This window comes from Engraulis encrasicolus, chromosome 17, assembly GCF_034702125.1.
Source record: "Engraulis encrasicolus isolate BLACKSEA-1 chromosome 17, IST_EnEncr_1.0, whole genome shotgun sequence".
NCBI classification, from domain to species: domain Eukaryota; kingdom Metazoa; phylum Chordata; class Actinopteri; order Clupeiformes; family Engraulidae; genus Engraulis; species Engraulis encrasicolus.
This window is the reverse complement of record NC_085873.1, coordinates 45,669,412-45,689,565: the sequence shown is the minus strand read 5'-3', so window position 1 is coordinate 45,689,565 and position 20,154 is coordinate 45,669,412. Positions and strand designations below refer to the sequence as shown.

At 44.1% G+C, this 20,154-nt stretch overlaps 3 protein-coding genes across 3 annotated transcripts; 2 read left to right on the top strand and 1 right to left on the bottom strand.

Moving 5' to 3' along the window:
- Positions 1–564: 564 nt before the first annotated feature.
- On the bottom strand, positions 565–19,187 carry LOC134467064 (uncharacterized). The gene is made up of 9 exons (XM_063220990.1): positions 19,114–19,187; positions 18,902–19,027; positions 18,559–18,723; positions 18,227–18,344; positions 17,855–18,138; positions 17,025–17,033; positions 16,535–16,649; positions 1,268–1,373; positions 565–705 (listed from the first exon to the last, which is right to left on the bottom strand). Exons 1-9 carry the CDS (start codon positions 19,185–19,187, stop codon positions 647–649), a joined length of 1,056 nt encoding a protein of 351 aa, XP_063077060.1. The 3' UTR covers positions 565–646.
- Positions 1,837–4,209, top strand: LOC134467581 (uncharacterized). Its single transcript, XM_063221423.1, has 3 exons — positions 1,837–2,306; positions 2,406–2,485; positions 3,002–4,209. The coding sequence occupies exons 1-3, from the start codon at positions 1,837–1,839 to the stop codon at positions 4,207–4,209; spliced, it is 1,758 nt and encodes a 585-aa protein (XP_063077493.1).
- LOC134467580 (piggyBac transposable element-derived protein 4-like) lies at positions 7,819–8,941 on the top strand. Its single transcript, XM_063221422.1, has 2 exons — positions 7,819–8,498; positions 8,611–8,941. Exons 1-2 carry the CDS (start codon positions 7,819–7,821, stop codon positions 8,939–8,941), a joined length of 1,011 nt encoding a protein of 336 aa, XP_063077492.1.
- Positions 19,188–20,154: the final 967 nt, after the last annotated feature.

The following is a 20,154-nucleotide window of genomic DNA, read 5'->3' as shown; positions in this document are numbered from 1 at the left end:
GACCCACGAGTGAAAATATTGCACAGTGTATGCCCGGCTTACAAGAACTTCACACCAATCTAGCAAAGCACTGTAGATACATTGCAAAAACAAACTGAGGTTGAAAAACACTATACACCTTTGTAATAGTTGCATTTTTGTGTCAAATCATTCACACAAACTATAATTTCATGAACACGCCTAGACTGCAACTACACACAAATGGTATAAATGATACACACATTTGGCTTTTGCTTTTCTTGTGTAAATCTATTTTACACAACCCTTTTTTCATGAATATGGTTGATATAAAAACAGGGAATCAGACTTCAATCATCAATGTTTATTTTCATTTACCAAAACAAACTAAGAAGACATTTTTAAAAAAAATATATAAATCAAAACACAAATCAAGTCAAAACACAAGAAAACTCACAAGAATACATGTTCAGGCCTATTTACATTCACCAAAACAAACTAATTATTATTATTTATTTTTTTACATCAAAACACAAATAAAATCAAAACACAAGAAAAAAAACCCTCAAATGTTTATACATTTTAGAAAACAAACTAAAGATTTTTCTTACAGCAACATCAAAACACAAATCAAATCAAAACACAAGAAAACTCAATACAATGAAGTACTACTGAAATCAAAAGGAAATTACTGGACATCCCTACGCCTTGCTGCATCCGGCCACAAGATTTCATCTACATCACACGCTATATCTTCCAGAAAATGAATGGAGTTTTATTTCTGGCGAGTTAGAATTAAACTGGTGAGTTAACACCAAAACGTGGCAAGGAAATCTACAGGGTATATTGAAGAGTGACATGTGGGGCACCAGGTCAAAAACAAGAACAGCTGACAGCAAAGCATCAAGGATATCTGGGCTTCCATAACTCCCATGCACTGTTTTTGCCATTGACTTCAATGTTAAACGCATCATGGCCATTATGAAGACAGAGAATGTCCTAACCAAGTATTGACCATTGCATGTTATGTAGAAAGTACCGAATTTCAACTGATTTAATGTGACCCGAATTTTGATGAAGAAAAATGTGACTTTTTAACAATATTCTAATAATGCGAATTCCCCAATTCATGGGTTTTTTGAGCTGGAAGGCCAACGTATATAAAAAGAAAAAAAATAATGATTGGAATAGTTAAAAAACTGGGCCATGCATCTACAATCCATGACAGATTAACATTATTGATGGAATTATGGAAATAAATCAACTTTTTCATGCTATTCTAATAAAAAGGCCTGGAGCTGTACATCACACGCTATATCTTCCAGTGCAAGACAGCGGGGAAAGTATCTCCTTGCATGCCGTATCCAGCCCTGAAACGCTGCCTGGTCAATGTCTCCGCATGCCTCCTCCATTGCCTGTAGCGGTTACGTGGCGCTATTCCGACATGTCACTATTCCGACGTTAAAGGATAGTTCCGGCGTAAAATGAAAGTTTCACCATCGCTTTCCCATGCCACATAATGTATCTAATGATGAGCCATTCCGGGCAATGCCGCGCCGTTATGGAGTTAGCTAATTTTAAGCTTTTTGGTGAAAAACGCAGCCAATGCATCACGGCGGTAGCCTCGCGAGACCATCCACGTACTTCCGGCCAAGGATTGCCTCCACTACGTGTCTGGCCTTGCTTTTCTGTGGAGCATTCTGCTCGGTAGAATTGTAACAGAACGCCCCCCCCTCCAGAAAGCAGCCAATAAACGAAGAGACGGGTTGGTGGGGGCGAAAGGGGGAGGGCGCTCGTGACGATGACGTCAAACGCCTGCGCTATGTTGTTCTCAGCGTGCTAGAAGAACACAAAAGTTTGTAGCTAGCAACCCCAACGATGGCAGATGCCAGAGGAGCTATCCAGGCCGTTCTGAGTAGATTTCCACACATCAGTGTGTTAAAACCGGAGCAAGAGGATGCCTTGATTAATTTCATCCAAGGGAAAGATGTCGTGGCTTTGCTCCCAACGGGTTTCGGGAAGAGCCTCATTTTTCAGCTAGCTCCACTCGTAGCTAAGGAGTTGGCTACACGCAATGGCACTGAGTTGAACCCCATTGTTGTTGTTGTTTCGCCTCTCTTGGCTTTAATGGAGGACCAAATAATGGAAGCAGGGAAATTGGGAGTTAGTGCAGCACAGCTCGGCGTGCATGAAGAGCAGGACATCTTAGATGGACGCTTCAGTTTGGTCTTTGGAAGCCCAGAGTCTTGGCTGCTGAACTCTAAATGGCGACGTATGCTATCATCAGCTGCTTACAGAGACAACATTCTCGGTGTCGTTGTGGATGAAGTCCATCTCACGTACAAATGGTAAGTTAACATTTTACAACCGCTGCAACGTTACTTGTACTAAATCAAGAGTATTCACGTGGCGTCATGAATAAATTTGCTCTGCATCTGTCTTATTAGGGGTGAGGTGTCGACAGGCGAGACTGCATTCCGGGAGAGTTTTGCAAAGCTCGGAGAACTGAGATCTATCACGAAGGAAGGTGAGTTGAATGACTCATCTGTGTTGTTAATGCCCGTCATGTCAACGCATTTGTCCTTTGGTTGTTTTACATAATATTCGGCGCACTTTTATTAATTGTAATGTAAATGTACAGTTCTATCCATGTGGCTTACACAATGGGTGTTTGATAGCTAAGTATCCACATAACCACATACTACTGCTATAATGTGGAAGGAAATGGGAGCATCTTATTTATTTCTGGAGGGTGTTCCTCTGTACTGTAGAATCTGTGACCACCTCATCAATTCAAGGCTAAGTCACACATTGTGTGTGTGTGTGTGTGTGTGTGTGTGTGTGTGTGTGTGTGTGTGTGTGTGTGTGTGTGTGTAATGACTGCATATTAAGAACCTGGCTCAGTGCTCTTTAAGAACTTGCCGATCTGGAGAACACACCGACACTACCTCCATAGTCCAACTACATTAGAATATATAATGAAATGCAATATTACATGCTGTTTTGGGTTTGATTTCATTTTTAAAATTTCTCTGACTGGCAGGTACACCTGTACTGGCGTTGACTGCTTCTGCAGACATCAAGTCCAGAGATCGCGTCACCAGCCTACTTCACATGGACAATGCCGTGCACATCCTTGCTAGTCCCAACAAGACCAACATCCGTCTGGGATTGAAGAATGTGCCCAGATATGAACTGGACTGCCTTGACTGGGTTGTTCAACTTGTGAAAGGCAAGGGATCAACTATGCAGCCAATAATAATTTACTGTCAGACTATGCCAAAGGTGGGAAGAGTTTTTGCGTACTTGAAGGCTGAACTGCAACAACATGCCTGGGTGGATTGTGACTCAGACTGTAAAAGTGAGAACCTCTTGATTGGTATGTTTCACAGCAAGACCCTCCCCCAACACAAGGACAGAGTGCTGGCTTCACTGCGGGGGGAAGGGAATTGTCGCGTTGTTGTAGCAACAACAGCTTTGGGGATGGGCTTGAATTTCCCAAATGTATCACATGTGATTATGTATGGTGTTCCAGGGGACCTTGAGTCTGTTATACAGCAGGTGGGGAGGGCTGGAAGAAATGGTCAGTCAGCACACGGCATCATTTACAACATGGGACAGAATTACAAGGCGGAGAAGGAAGTGAAAGAACTGCTCAACCTCGGAAAAACGACATGTGTCAGGAAAGTACTGTTCTCACATTTTGAAGCTGAGCCCTGTGGTGTTGAGCCAATGCACCAGTGTTGCACATTTTGTCAAACTGTCTGTTCTTGTTCATCGGGCACATGCACAGAACCCACACCAGATTATGAACAGACTCAGGGTAAGCCAGTGAACCTGAGATCAAGGCATGTTACTGCAGAGGACAAGTCCTTGATTGTTGACATGCTGAATGGATACAGAGACAGCCTGATCAGTCCATCAGCTCACCTCTTCACCTCACCTGAAGCATGCACTGGATTCAGTCAAAAACTGGTGGACTCTGTGTTGAACAACTGTCAGTATATATTTGACCTGCCCTACATTCTAGCCAACATTCCTGTTTTCAGAATAGAGCATGCCAGAGAGGTTTTACAGATCATAAGCGATGTATTCGGAGATGTGGACACAGATCAGCTTGAGGATGAGCAGTCTGATGCAGGGGAAAGACACACTCTCCCAGATTTGTATTACACTGGCTACTATGACGAAGCTGATGATACAGATGATCCACTCAGCAGCCATGTCACTAGCTCTGAGTCAGAGTATTAACATATGTGTATGTTTTAGTTTTTTAAATTTATGTATATTAAACCCCCCCCCCCATATATACTGTATATAAACACCCCGCCCCACTCTTCTTTGTTTAATTTGATTTGTCTTTAATAAAAAAATATATGGTTGGAAAACTTTCTTGTAGGATATTTTTGCCACAACACAGGTTAGAGAGGTGTTACAGTATTGTAAATGTAGACAGACAGTGTAGCAGTTTAACTGTTATAAATAAAAACGCTGCAAGTATAAAGAATACAGTGGAAAATATGGCCTTTATTGGCAACACAGTAAAATGCAAGATGAAGTGCAAATGGTGCAATATGGAATGTTTAGAGAGATAAACCTTTTTGGTTCCACACAACTCCCATACATTTGTGTTCACATAAAAATACTGAATAAATTAAAGATGTGCAAAACCCATAACAGGTAGACAAACTGTACAAAATGGCTTTACTGTAAAGTGGCCTGAGTGTTAACAGGTGATGTTGGCATTGATACTAGTGCAAATGCTTCATTTTAAGTACATTGACTTTTGAAGAACTACAGTCACATTTTCAGAAAGGTAAATTCACAGTACAAGGTAAAATGGTAAGCTAGACACAACTAAAAGCAAAAGGTGATTTCAGTGCAAATACTTAAAGACAAGAAAACCTGGAACAATCGATTCCATGTTTTGTTGTTTAACTTCAGAGGTGCCCCAAAAGCTTGGCGATTGGACAGTTATGGCATAGACAAGACTATTGAAGGATGATGATGTAAAAAAAACCAAAAAAAAAAACAGTCAAAGGTAGATGATTAGTTAGACATAACAGTGCAAGAGATGATATTGGCACAAAGTGCAAATGCGAGCATTTAAATGGCCCGGACAAACAAATGAAATCTATTAACTATAATAATAATAATAATAATTGTATAGCACTGTGTCATACAAGGCATGTAACTCAAAGTGCTTAACAAATGGGAAAAAAAACATCATTGTTAGAGATGGATTTAAAAGGAGAGGTATAGAGGAGAGGCAGAAATAGCAGGAAAGGCAGAGGAAGAAGAGCTAGACAGAGATTGCTTAGCAGCTTGGCATCAGTGGACCTGAGAGCTCGAGCAGGGGCATAAAAAGAGAGCATGTCAGAGATATAGCTAGGGGCAAGTCCATTTAATGCTTTAACCCCTTAAGCCGCACTGTGCCGCTCACGGCACGATGCCGCCATTTTGTTTTAAAAAAAATAAAGAATTTGTTGTCCTATAGACTGTACACAAGCTTATAATGGTCATACCACACACCGTTCGAAAGCTGAGAACGTCAGCTTTCATATGAACCCATCCTCAAAGATCAACACTCTCCACACAGCTAACAGTGGGCTAATCTTCTCTGTGTGTGATGTCATCAAAATTGCAACCGAAAACGGGGTGTACTTACCTTTGAAAATTTCTCAATATTCCCAACGAATGTTTTATGGTCCAAGATTTCTTCTCTGAGTCATCCAGTGTCCACAATGTTGGAATATCCAGGCCATTTACTTCAAATCCTTGTGTTTTTGTGATAATCCCAATGTTTCTTGGCTTCCTGCATACGTTGTGTAATTGTATTTCTTCACTACAAGCGTCTTTGAAGACGAAGGAATCCACTCCACCGCACGAAATGCGCAAAACAGTGCCTGAATGATGTTCTCGAAGGTCTTAGCTTTTGATTGACACCACCCACGAGCCAATCGGATCCTCCTATGGAAAGTTACAGGCGATTGAAGACCAATAGGGCACTGCTATTCAAATCTGACCTCCCGTCTTTACCTCGCCATTGGCGTAGGACAGTGAGAGTTTCGGGTTTCATGAGTCACTGAATATTATAGTTGAGATTCATAGCTTTCAAACGAGCTATCACTCGACTGCCTTGGACTTACAGAGAACCACCCACTTGCTGTTTTCGATGTTTGCGTAATTGCTCGCGTAAAAAGTAAGCTGTATAGTTTTGAGAGGACGCACGGTTACGCGAGAGAACAGTAGACTTTACACAGACTTCGGAAGACAGCACGGGACATACAGTTTGCGTACAGTCTTACAGACAGTCTACTGCATGCAAAATGTCTGGTAAGAAGGCAACGAGCAAGAAGAAGAATGTTGCTGGCCCAACTAAGATGACTGCTCAACAGGCAGCCGAATGGATTTTACAATCCAGCGACGAAGAGTCTGACGCAGGGAGCATGTCATCGGTTGACTCTGTGGCATTTTTGGAAGGACTCGATCCAGCCTTGGAGATGTAAGTGTTGTTTCTAAACTTTCACTGAATGTAAACAGATGTCACATATTCATTTACACTACTGGATTGTACTTAGTGCTAGTTGCATAGTGCGTTTTGGACCGCATTCGAGATGTTGCAGTGTTGCAATGTTGCAATGTAAATACAGCGATTGTTCATCCACTACGGCTGCAAATGCTTTCTAATTGTATTCATTCTGCATGTAACCTATAGTGTATGCTATGATTATCTGTTTGTGTGTGAAGGCAATGGATGAATGGGGGCATTTGTCTGTACTATGTATTTCTCTTTCTGGGTGAACATTGTGCTGTTGCCATGTTGCAATTTGCATTACGAATATGTTTAGCTGTTTTCATCCATAATGCCTAATGTAAATGCTTTGAATTGTGCTTATGTTGTATTTATACTACCTGTTGCCTAGTGTGTGTGTGTGTGTTTGGTTCACAGCTGATACAAAGTGTATGCAATGGGGGAAGGGGCCATTGAAAATCTCTCACCTTTTAGTGACCGAGTGCGATAGGGGGGAGGGGTGTGTGTGTGTGTGTGTGTGTGTGTGTGTGTGTGTGTGTGTGTGTGAGAGAGAGAGAGAGAGGGAGAGAGAGGGAGGGAGAGAGAGATGCATCAAATTGAATGTTACATGAAATAATAATTTGCAATTATATTGTGTTTTTTTCCACATAGATCCTCTGATGCAGACTGGCTCCCTGAACAGGAGGAGGAGGAGGGGGAGGAGGAGGAGAGCCAGGTGGAGAAAGAGGGGCAGAGAGTTGGTGAGGAGGAAGGAGACGATCAACCATCAGCCTCTTCGCCGGCTACCACCAGAGCAAGGAAGAGGAAAGCAGCGCAGCCATCCAGCGCCACACCTGCCACCAAGAGAGGCAGAGGAAGAGGGAGAGGAAGAGGAAGAGGAAGAGGACAGGGAAGGCGACAGGAGCCAGAGGGAAATGGTCAGCCATGGCAGGGGATGGACGTGGATGACATCATACCACCACAACCATCATTCAACCCTGCTCGCGCTCCAGGGCCCCAGGTCGTGGGGGGGGTGCAATACACCATACTGCAACTCTTCATGCTCTTCATGACAAGAAACACCCTACAGACAATAGTAAATCACTCTAACATATATGGACAAAGGAACCACCCTCATAGATGGCATCAGATGTCCCTGGAGGATCTGCTTTCATATATTGGTATGGTGATTTACATGGGCCTAGTTGGGGCCAAGTCTGTAAGGGACTACTGGGCGAAGAACGAACTTTACAATTTCCCCTTCCCCACATCTATGTTGTCCGGGAGAAGATTTGCAGCTGTCTCCAGCATGCTGCATATTAGCCACCCAGACAGTGATGCAGAGAATGACAGGAGGAGGGGGAACACAGGCCTACGATCGTCTGTGCAAGATCCGCCCTCTCTATGACGAGATTAGGACCGCGTGTAAAGCTCACTACCATCCCCAACAACACATTGCAGTGGATGAAAGGATGGTGAAATCAAAAGCCCGCTCCATCCTCCGCCAGTATATGAAAGACAAGCCCACTAAGTGGGGGTATAAACTTTTTGTGCTGGCAGATTCATCAAACGGATACACATGGGACTTTTTTGTATATGAGGGGAGAAACATGGCACTTCAAAAGGGGCTCAGCTATGATTCAGTCATGAATCTCGTGGACACGCGTGTGCTTGGCCAGGGCTATAAGCTCTATGTGGACAACTTCTATACTAGCCCTACCCTGTTCAAGGACCTCCTGGCCGAGAAGGTATGGGCTTGTGGAACAATTAGAGAACAGCGAATAGGCTACCCGAGAAGACGTCCAGGAGCTCTCACCTCTCAGTCACCACGTGGTACCATCCGCTGGATAAGAGATGATCCCGTTCTTTTTGTCCAGTGGAAGGACACGAGGGACGTCCGCTTGTGCTCCACAATGCACACAGCCCACAACCCACAGACCACCGTTCAGAGGAGGGTCAGAGGGACAGATGGCCGGTGGCAGCTGAAGTCCATCCCTGCCCCACCAGCTGTCACTGATTATAACAAGTAAGTACTTGAGATACATTATTTTATTTTGTCTTCAAGGGTATGTAACAATCCACCAATGATTGTAATGCTATGTGCTAAACAAAACTTTTGTAATCTTTTATTTTCACAGACATATGGGGGGAGTGGACCTCTCTGATGCCATGATCGGGTTTTACAACACCGTTCACAAGACCAGGAAGTGGCACAGGACGTTCTTCTATCACTTTCTGGACATTGCCATCGTGAACGCCTTTGTACTTCATTCCTGTATGGCAGCAGAGAGGCATGAGACCCCCCTTACACAGAAGGCGTTCCGGGAGGCCCTGGTGTTGGAGCTGAAGGCAGCGGGGTCACCTTCAACTGGCCCTCCTCCATCACCTGCTCCAGCTCCCCAAGGTGCACATCACAAACTGAGGCACTACACGGAAGATGGCACAGCAGGGAGGCGGAGGTGTGTGTGAACTGTTCCCTGAAGAGCACCACAGAGTGCACTTCATGCCAGGTAGTGCTGTGCTTTACGGTGAAGAGGGACTGCTACAATGAGTGGCATACAAAGAACAATTTGTAGGACTCCCCCCTCCCCCTCTCCCCCCTACTTCTCTTTCTCTCACTCACACACACACACACACACACACACACACCACACATACACACACACACACACACACACACACACACACACACACACACACACACACACACACACACACACACACACACACAAAGGGAAGAAAGAATGATGCTGGACTTCCGGACTGGATTTCATTTTCACACTTTTCATTGCCATATGGCATGGTTTGCACCACACACACACACACACACACACACACAGACACACACACACACACACACACACACACACACACACACACACACACACACACACACACACACACACTGTATTATACACTGTATTAGTTTTGTATTATTAGTTATATTGATATTGTTATGTTATGTTCTTGTTTGTATATAGTTGATTTTTTAATTATTTTAAATATTTTGCCTTTCTTATTTCTACTATTTTATTAAATACTTGTTCATACTTCAATTGTTTTAGCCTTTCTTTCATCAATACCCCATAGACGTAATAAGAAAAAATGATATTTTTGAGTTTATGCTTATGCCAATCTAATCCAAAATGTCTAGCACCCAATCCAAGTCCATGATTGGAAGCCCCAAGATGTTAGCTTTCAATAGAAACCAGAACTGTGTTTCTAGCATGTGGCATTCTGAAGTTACAGGCTTTTGATTCTGGTGTCCTTCTTACCTATCCAAAAAGGTTCTTGGGCATCACCAAAAGGTACCCAACAAAAGCGCATGGGTATACCAAGAGAAAAAAACCCATAAAATATTCATAGTTTGGTATTTTTCTTCCATTTCTTTTGCTGTTGGAAGCAGACACTTGTGTCTTTGGTCTCAATGTATCATTACAGAGCTGACAGGTTGCTGGAGCTGTCAATCTCAGTCATTTTCAAGAAAAGATGCTATACGGGAACAAAAAAACTATATTTTTATTCCATTCAAACAACTGTATTTCTCTGATAGAACATCATAAAATCATACTGACACTTTAGGCATAAACCTGAGAGTGTTACCTTTACAATGGGTACATGCACATGCATGTATCTACAACCATGTGGGATCTGTGCTACTTTCAAATTGGGTATGCCAATTTCGCAAATGAAGTCTGAAAAAGGGGGTGCGTCTTAAGGGGTTAAATACTGTCATCAGAATCTTAAAGTCGATTCTGTATGAGACAGGTAACCAGTGCAGGTCTGCCAAGACAGGAGAGATGTGCTCTCTCATTCTGGTTCTTGTTAGGATTCTTGCCGCAGAATTTTGAATGAGTTGTAATTTGTCAATTAATTTTTTTGAGAGACCAGAGAAGAGAGCATTACAGTAGTCTAGCCTACTGGTGACAAAGGCATGAATAAGTATATACACTATATACACTATATACACTATATACACAATTGACAATAAATTATAAAAAGCCAAGCCTCTGCAGTCTTTAAGCTTTCCTCTCATCCATTTGTGAAGGTTCTCCCAGTCCATTTTGGACAGAATATTTCTGTCAAAGTTAGGAAAGGCAGAAAAGTGTCTTCCTGGTTGGTCTTTGAAAACTCCTGATTCTCTGAACACCCCCAGCAAAGTGTAGATGTCAGTTTGGCGATCAGGTGCATGGTGGGCACCGCTGTAACGTGCCAGCTGCAGCTGACTGTCAGCACGGTTCATCATTGTCTTTAAGACACCAAGTGACCTGCTGACCCTCATGGCTGTGCCTTCTGTCAGGTTGGAGCCCTTGTTCTTCAAGTAGGACTTGAGAAAGTTGTTAAGGTGCTCCAGATGCAGGTCAAGGGGTATGTTTTTTCCTTTGCCACCAGTGCTGTTCCAGAACCTGTTCCATGTTAGGTCATGTGCCAGCCGGGGGGACAAAGTGGCATTTAGCTGGACAGATAAGAGGAATGCGCTGTATGCATACTGTGTATGTCCGTAAGCTTTGTAAATCAGCAGAGCGTCTTTGTAAAGGCGAATCAATCGCTCGCCATCTCCCTCCTTTACAGCGTCCAACATGTTCATCAGCAGAAATCCGAAGGACAGCCGGGCCTCTGAATGCTGCCTCTTGCAGTCCACCAGGCTGGAGGAAGCAGGCTGGGCAGGTGGTACAGGTGCCACCACAAGATGGTGGACCTTCTGTTCATGGGTCTCTCTGCTCTTTTTGTTCACATAAATCCTTGGACATCCAGGCTGGCGGCAAGGAAGCTTCTCTTTGGCGTTTCCTTGGGCGGCATCTGTCACAGCAGCTGGCACGATGAAGGTGTTGGAGAATGTCAAGAACGTGTCCACAACCTCTGCTACAGAGTCATGGAGCCAGGTCCTTTTCACCTCCTCAGCGCCCTGTCGAATGTGGTCTGGCACAACTCCAGCAGTGGCTGTAATGACATGTTATAACACAACAGGACAGATGTATTTAGTATATTATAATCAGTGGTTGGTAACCTGGACTCATTGGTTACAATGTAGTTCACAATATTCCAAATGGCCTGGTTTTATCCAATGGAGTCTATCTATGTATATGGAGTCAATCTATGTATAGAGGTCAGTGGTTTTACCCGTCCAATACAACCAACTGATTGTATGGTGAAACGATAACCTTTTTGCATTGGACAAGTAAAACCAGGTTGTTTGGAATATAGGACTCTACATTGCAGCTAATGAACCCAGGCTTCCCACCACTGTTTGTGACATATCACAGAATCATCTAGTAGAAGGTTCAAAACATTGTGTCAAACAAACCTGTGACATCATCCAACTTGCTGCACGTGGACCTTTTTTGGCATTGCTGCACCTGTAAATCATATTAATGTTATCCAACAGTAATTGCAAAAAATGTTAATGCAGAATCTCAAATCAGATTACAGTCAAATTGTACTACATTTAGTCAGTGTGCAAAAGTCATTCAACAGAGATTTGATTGATTTTGACCACATAAGAAATAAGTACTCAAAAAAGAGACAGACATGGCAACATGTTGGTATGTTGGAGTATGTTGGAGGTGCCGGCGCTGGAGAGGATGGATGAACTGTAGCAGACAATGGAGCAACACCCAAATCATCCATGTCTTCTACGGTCAGGCCGCTGAAAGTGAATGTATCCTGGGCATTCCCCTCAGCACTTGCAGGTGTGCCTGTTGATGTGTTGGTAGTTGTGGCAGAGCTTGCTGATGTGGCAGGGATGATTGCTGTGACCGGGCTTGTGTTGGTGGTGGTTGTGTCAGAACTTGTCGTGATGGCGTGTGCCGTTGCGCCTTATGGGAAACAAAAGGTAAAACAAATGTCAACATTGACATCTCTATAGAAATATGAGAACAGACCGAACACGGACATTCAATGTTTACATACACATAATTTCCTTAACTCACCTGATGATGGTAGGCCTCTTTGAATATTCCTCTGGATCAGGAAGGACTCTAAATCAATTTTTAGTGATTTCACAGGACTCTCACAGCGCTGAGCCAGTTCTTTTTCTTTGGCAACTGCATTGTCATGGTTTGTGCAGATGCCCAGTTTTGAGAGTCGCTGGAATGCTGCCTTCTTTGCTCCACCGTATAACAACACAGCATTTATGTAGTAGGCCAGGGCTGATAACCGGTTCTCTCTTCCCCGTAAGGCGATGGAGGCTGCGGCACAAATGTGTGGTAGGGAGTCCTTGGATATTTTGGCGAGCACGCTGAACAGGAAAGGGGACAGCCTCTTCAGGTCAGCGTGTAAGTCGTGGAAGGAAAAAGATTGAAGATCAGTAGCGGTTGCCCTCCACAGCATGAAATGATTTTGCTGGTTGCAGAGCGTCCGACACTCAACCTCCACTTCCTCCAACACACGGTCTTGTACCTCCTCCATCACTTCACTGTTTTGTGCGATTAGATTGGCTGCAGTCCGAAAGTTCCTCTTTGCCAAGTTCTCGACAATACCTGCCACATCATCCTGGCACTTCACTTTCACCTTCCGAGAACTGTAGTTGATAACAACCTGGAGAAGAGATAAAGGGTAGCACTGGATTAACAAATGAATCAAGTTAATCAGAATACCAGAAGAGTAGTTGGCAGGGTTTGACACCAGCCAACTGGTCAAAAATGGGTTGTGGCTAGTCATTTAGTCTCTCGAGTAACTTTGGCAGGTATCTCAATCTTGGGATTGACATATGTCAGTAGCATATTGTTTTGCCCCTTGTGTTATGTTGGCCTCTTGGCCAGGACTCCCTGGAAGAAAAGTCACTGTGACTCAACAGGACTTTCCCTGGTTAAATAAAGGGTAAATGAAGAATAATAAATAATGTTTAGGTTTATGAAACAAAATCTGGATTCTATTTGTCTGATACACTTCAGATAGTTTCTTAATATGATCATACAGCACTGACTGCCTTGTTTTATCACTCATTTTGAGAGCTTATATGTATAATGGAAAAGAAAAAGTACAATGCAATGCTTGCAACAAACATGTGGCTGAATGACTGTGGAGGTGAGCAAAAAGTTAATGTCTATCTGTGAGTAGTGGGCAGGGCTCTAAATTAAACATGTTCTTCACCAGCCAAAACAGCTAGTTGATGTCAAACTTACTAGCACACTCTCACTAATGGGTCAAAGACAATAGTACTTTTTTTCCATCAGCAAAATTGAAATTTCACCAGCATTTGGCTGATGCCAATTTAGAGCCCTGTTAGTAGGTTTAAGTTGAGCAGTAGGCCTATATGGGGGAGGGTCTCCACCTTCTGTGAATGGGACATCAAAAACTATACTTTGCCAACAGTGTAAGCCCAATTAAGTTGTCAGTGGGTCCAAACATGTAACATCACGAGAGTGAAGTACAGAATAGCAGAACAGACCTATCGGATCTTAGTGCAAGTAGAGCGCTAATCACTGTACCATCCCCCACTGCTACTCCAAGGTGGGGGATGGGGAAATCTTTCGACTTCAGTGGAAACGATCAAAGCACTTTCATTGCAACTAGGATGACAACTTGTAGCCTGTATTACATGGTTGACTGACATAATCAACACAATAACTTATGCACTGCATACCATGGATATGTGGTGGTACACAACAAAGTTAGCCTGGTCCTGGCCCATCCCATAATACTACCAGTTAAGCATGGCATAGTGCTGTGAAACTTACCTCTGTCTCGCTGGTTCTCGCTGGGGGAGGCAATCCGGCTGATGTTCTGGCCTTTTTCAATTGCCTTGGCGTTTTGGATGGAGTGGGCTCCCGGTCCCTTTTGTCGGCGGAGGCCGAAGCAGCTTCGTCTGTTTGAGGTTGTAAAACCTCCGCGGTCTCCTGGTCGTGCCATTTCTGTAACTTCGAGTTGTCCTGTAGAAGCCGTGAGACAACGGAGCAGCACTTGCGACAGACCCGGAATGAACGCTGTGGCGTGTCCTTTACAATCAACCCGAGTTTAGATAATTGCGACGCAACATTGCCTTCCTTTTTGTCAAATAACAATTTGGAATTCGTGATTAATCCATCAATCCTTAAATTTCCAAAGCAGAGCCTGCAGCTATCGTTCACAGCCATCTGCACAATCTTCAAGCATTTGTATCACAACAACTAGCGAGAGAGAGTAGGGAATGGGCTTGTTGTGAGTTAACTTCCTGTACGGGTCATGTGATCGCTCGCTCTGGGCGCATAACAGATACGTCATGAGTAACTATCGCCGATTGGGTGAGAGCTGTCCAATCAATTCAAACCAGAACTGGGCGTTACTTCCCGCTTCCTGCAAGCGCTTCAGAGAAAAGAAATTCCAGACCATAATACGAAATGAAATGGTAGTATATGGGATGGTCAGGACCAGGCTATCACGGCGGGGCCAATTATAGGCCTATTATTTTCTGATTTTTCCCCGCTATAAACAACTTCAAAAACGCTACTCACTTCATCACAAAGGTCTATCAAAAGGTCAATCAAACCGAGGCACAGAGAAGATCATCGGACCACACAGTCTTTCACTGGCCAGTGTTTTCAGAGGTGTCTCACTGTTGCAACTCTGACCCGGATGCAGGCTACTCAATCAGGTGGCTAGGTAGGCTAAACATGGTCCGCGGTTCTTACACCGGCTGCGACCGTAAAATGAAAAGCTGGAACCCCGACCGTTTTCACCGACTGCCACTGTCTAAACCAGCCATATTACGGGAATGGCTAATAGCATTAGAAGTGGACGAAACTGACATATAAACCCTGAGGGATCGCTACTACCGTGTGTGGAGGGAGCATTTCGAGGATGATGGCTACAAGAAGAGTAAGGGAGATGGAACACCAAAACGAAACCGTCTAAAGAGGAATGCTGTGCCAAAAAGGCGCATGGCTATGGAGGTATGTTTGAAGAGAGAGAAACATGTGTAAATGTGTCTGGCTCATGAATCTTGACTGTCTGTGAATCTGTGAAACTGGTTGCAACACCGCGCGTCTTTGCCAGCAAGCACTCTGTTTTGGGAAGGCATAGCCTACAGGTGCAGTAAATGTAGCCCACAGGAGATAAATACACTGTCAAAACAAACTAGCGCAGGATGGCAAGTGAAATTGTGCGACCTGGGGCATTCGATGTGGTTGATGTCAAGCATGCTAGAGTAGTTTCAGTGAAGTAGACTCTAATTGACGCAAGGTCAGATGGACCATTACGCAACGGAGGAGGGCTGGAGGTCGTACTAGAAGTGCTCTTACAGATGTAAGTACACCACCAGTGGTGTGTTATTACAAAGTTGAATCCATGTTATATTATACCGTGTTGCAATTACTTTGTAAGAGTAGTCTGCCTACCTGTACTCTCCATGCAACTCTTCAAATCTGCTGCCTGCACACACGGTAGTAGCGATCCCTCCGGGTTTTTACGTCAGTTTCGTCCACTTCTAATGCTATTAGCCATTCCCGTAATATGGCTGGTTTAGTTCTAGACAGTGGCAGTCGGTGAAAACGGTCGGGGTTCCAGCTTTTCATTTTACGGTCGCAGCCGGTGTAAGAACCGCGGACCATGTTTAGCCTAGCCACCTGATTGAGTAGCCTGCATCCGGGTCAGAGACTTGCAACAGTGAGACACCTCTGGAAACACTGGCCAGTGAAAGACTGTGTGGTCCGATGACCTTCTCTGTGCCTCGGTTTGATTGACGAGACCTTTGTGATGAAGTGTGTAGCGTTTTTGAAGTTGTTTATAGCGGGGAAACATCAGAAAATAATAGGCCTATAATTGGCCCCGCCGTGATGCATTGGCTGCGTTTTTCGCCCAAAAGCTTAAAATTAGCTAACTCCATTACGGCGCGGCATTGCCCGGAATGGCTCATCATTAGATACATTATGTGGCATGGGAAAGCGATGGTGAAACTTTCATTTCATGCCGGAACTATCCTTTAATGTCTATTGTCGGAATACCAACACGTTTTTCCAACATCCACCGCTATTCCTACATGCCGCTATTCCGACATCCCTTACCTTAACCCTAGCCCTAACCCTAACCCTGGGGATGAAAAGTGTCGGAATAGCGCTATGTCGGAATAGCGATTGCCCCCATTGCCTGTAGCAGGGCCATGCGCTGTTGGGGATTACGCTCATAGAACCTCCATCGCCAGGCCGAGAAGAACTCCTCAATGGCATTCAGGAATGGAGAGTAAGGCGGGAGATTGAGTATTCTGAAATTTGGATGATCCTCACACCAGTTACGGACTGCAAGTGACCTGTGGAAACTGACATTGTCCCATAATATGATTATGTATCTGGTCTGCTGTGGTTGACGTGCATTTGTGAGTGTTAAAGAGTAGAGTGTCGAGGGTCTTAAAGCAGTGGCACATAGATTCAACAGGAGGCACGAGATGTCATTTTTGCCATTTATTTTTCAGTCCACGGTGAGCCAGTGACAATAAAGTAAAAGAAACCCAAACCAAAATGAAGAACTTTGTACAGTATTTACAAAAACACAAAATAAACAGGCTACGATGAGCCTAAATAAATATACAAAAAATTAACTAGTCCAAGGCCCATAGTGCAGACTAAGCTGCCTGACTAACCTCACACAGCTGAGGATGAATTGGAGGAGCAGAAAGGATCACACCTTTCACCAAGAAGCGCTCTCCCCAAAATCATTATAAAGGACACCTTGGCACGCCCTGAAATTGGACCATTCCATTTTTAACAAAGAGCAGGGGTGACTACAGGCAATCAGACATTTAACATGACATTCTCAGGAATAAAATGGTACCACACAATTACTTAATCATTTCAGGCCTTACACAATATGACAGTACACAACTACATTCACAAACATTAGAAATAATGCTGTTTAAACTCTGAAGTAGCTAATTAACCAATCATTCAATCAATTAGCACAATTTCCTGAGGGTGCCAGGTTGTGTACACACAAACCCAGACTAAAGCCTTCTTAATACAGGCTTGCACTTCTTTTTGTTAAACACAGAGCAAGCAATCATTAATGTTATTAAACTTTCAAAAACCAAATGGCTACACTGAAGCGGCGTACACACACAAAGCTAGCTTTTCGCTTGCTCGCCTACTCGCCACTCTTTCATGGAACTTTCACTGCAAGTTCCCGCGGCTTTAACTGCCAATGAACAGGCGAGAAGTACCCAACTCTGCATTTCAATTGGTTACTCGCTTACTCGCCTCGCTCGAAGATAAAATATTTTCAACTCGGGATCCGCCCACATCGCATTGCTTGTACAGTACTCGCCTGCGAGTCTCGCTGGAACACATCGACATTCTATTGACTTAATTCGCTGAGCGAGTAACTAGTAGCGACGTGTGTGTACGGCCCTTGAGAGTTAGTTGTAGTGTGTGAAAACTGTAACGTTTGTTTGTTAACAAATGTGACAAGGCGCACTCTGGTTGCATTGTCACAGTGAGGATGGTATTAAGCTGGTTAAGGAATCTTATCATGAGGTTTGTGTTGTATGGGCCCAGTGTGGCATGATGGTGAAGGACACCGTTGTGACTGATTGCAGCACACATAGTTATGTTGCCCCCCCTCTGCCCTGGAACATCAGTAATGGCGCGCTGTCCGATCACATTCCTGCCCCGTCTTCTTGTTTTTGTCAGGTTGAAGCCTGCCTCATCCACAAATATGAGCTCATGGCCCATGGCATCTGCCTCCAGCGCCATTACTCTCTGAAAAAAAGAAAACATAGTGAATACCCTTCAGTATGTAAAGTACCATGCATGTACTTCTGAATTCAACACCAATGCTGTTGCTTACCTGCACATATTCACGACGCAGTTGCTTTACCCGTTCAGAATTCCTTTCGAAGGGCACTCTGTACACCTGCTTCATGCGAATTCTATTTCTGTCCAGCAAGCGGGATAATGCAGAGATGAAAAGAAGGAAGGTCCGCACACTGTTGCTGCTCCAGGTTTATTAACACAACGTTTCGACCATGCAGTCTGGTCACCTGTCGAAACGTTGTGTTAATAAACCTGGAGCAGCAGCAGTGTGCGGACCTTCCTTCTTTTCATGTTTAATCATGTTTAAGTCCGGCACCTGTTTAATCTGGATGTGCGCGCTCTCCGAAACGCTATAATGCAGAGATGCTCACAGTATTTATATTTGCAAAGACTGTGTCATCTTCAATTACGCGCTGCTGAATTTCGCGCAGCCTTATAGTGTTGTTTGCCATCACCATGTTCACAATATTGGTCTCCTGGTCTGGTGTGAACAGTCGCTGTCTGCCCCCAGCTCTCGAATTTCTGGCAGTTCTGTAAAGTAGCAATGCCATCATTTGTACATTACTGTACATATTACAAAAGTACATACATTGTCTAACATGTAGGCCTACACTGAATTTCTATGGACAGATTGCAAGTAGGCCTATACTGCAATGTTACACATAAAATGAAGTATGAAATGTTTAGAGTATGAAAGGACTCTACATACCGGTTCTCGGTGTGAAATGTTCTTATAATGCCTGCTACAGTGTAGCGGCTAAGATTGGGTTGAACCCTCTCTCCTGCTTCCCTGTAACTCATGCCATGGTTGATGACATGGTCAACCAATGTGGCCCTTATGTCATCAGTAATGATGTTTCTTTGTCTTCCTCCTCCCCTTCCTCGACCTCTTGCACCTTGGCCCCCTCGTCCTCTTGCTACTTGGCCCCCTCGTCCTCTTGCTCCTTGGGCCCCTCGACCTCTTCCCAATCATTCAGATTCTTGCCTTGGTTCATGTTGTCCTCTCCCTCTTATTTCAAGTTCAAGTTCAAGTTGGTTTTATTGTCAATTTCTTTACATGCACTGGTCATACAAAGAATTTGAAATTACGTTTCTTGCTTTCCCATGCAGACATAGACAGTATAGACATAGACAGTACTCATACATGGACATAAGACAGTATGGACATAGACAGTGCTCATACAGACATTTAAAGTGCAAGACTGGACAACAGAAGACTTGTAGAGAACATACATTAAGAGGAGGTATTTTGTTGTGCTTTTTCTAAAAGTCCTTAATAGCGTTCTGACATAGTAATAGTAGCATTTGAAGAAAAATAAATATTAAAATAGGTCTATCAAGTACACCAGCAGCGAGTGTGTGTGTGTGTGTGTGTGTTTAGTGCAGGTAGAAAGTGCGGTGTGCGTCTGTGTGTGTGTGTGTATGAGTTGTGTGTCAGTGTGTGTATGTTTGGGTTTAGTGCAGAAAGTGCAGTGTGCTTGTGTGTGTGTGTGTGTGCGTGTGCGTGTGCGTGTGCGTGTGTGTGTGTGCGTGTGCATGTTTTGAGTTAGTGCAGGTTGAAAGTTCAGTCACAGATGTAGTAGTGCAGGTGGAATGTTCAGTCGCAGATATGGGGGGGGGGGGGGTCAGTGGCCTGGCTGGCTAGAGGCTGACAGTGGAGGGAGAGTGGGTTGAGAGTTCAGTATCTTGATTGCTTGGTGCATCGAGCTGCATGCAAGCCTGGTGGTACGGGAACGGAGGCGCCTGTACCTCTTTCCAGAGGGCAGGAGGCTGAACAGTTTGTGTGCAGGGTGGCTTGTGTCTTTGATGATCATCAGTGCTTTCCGGACGAGGCGTGTGGTGTAAATGTCCTGCAGGGAGGGGAGTGGTACTCCAATGATCTTCTTCGCTGTGTTCACAACACGCTGGAGTGTCTTCCTGTTTTTCTCCGTGCAGCTTCCTCCCCACACTGTGATGCAGCTG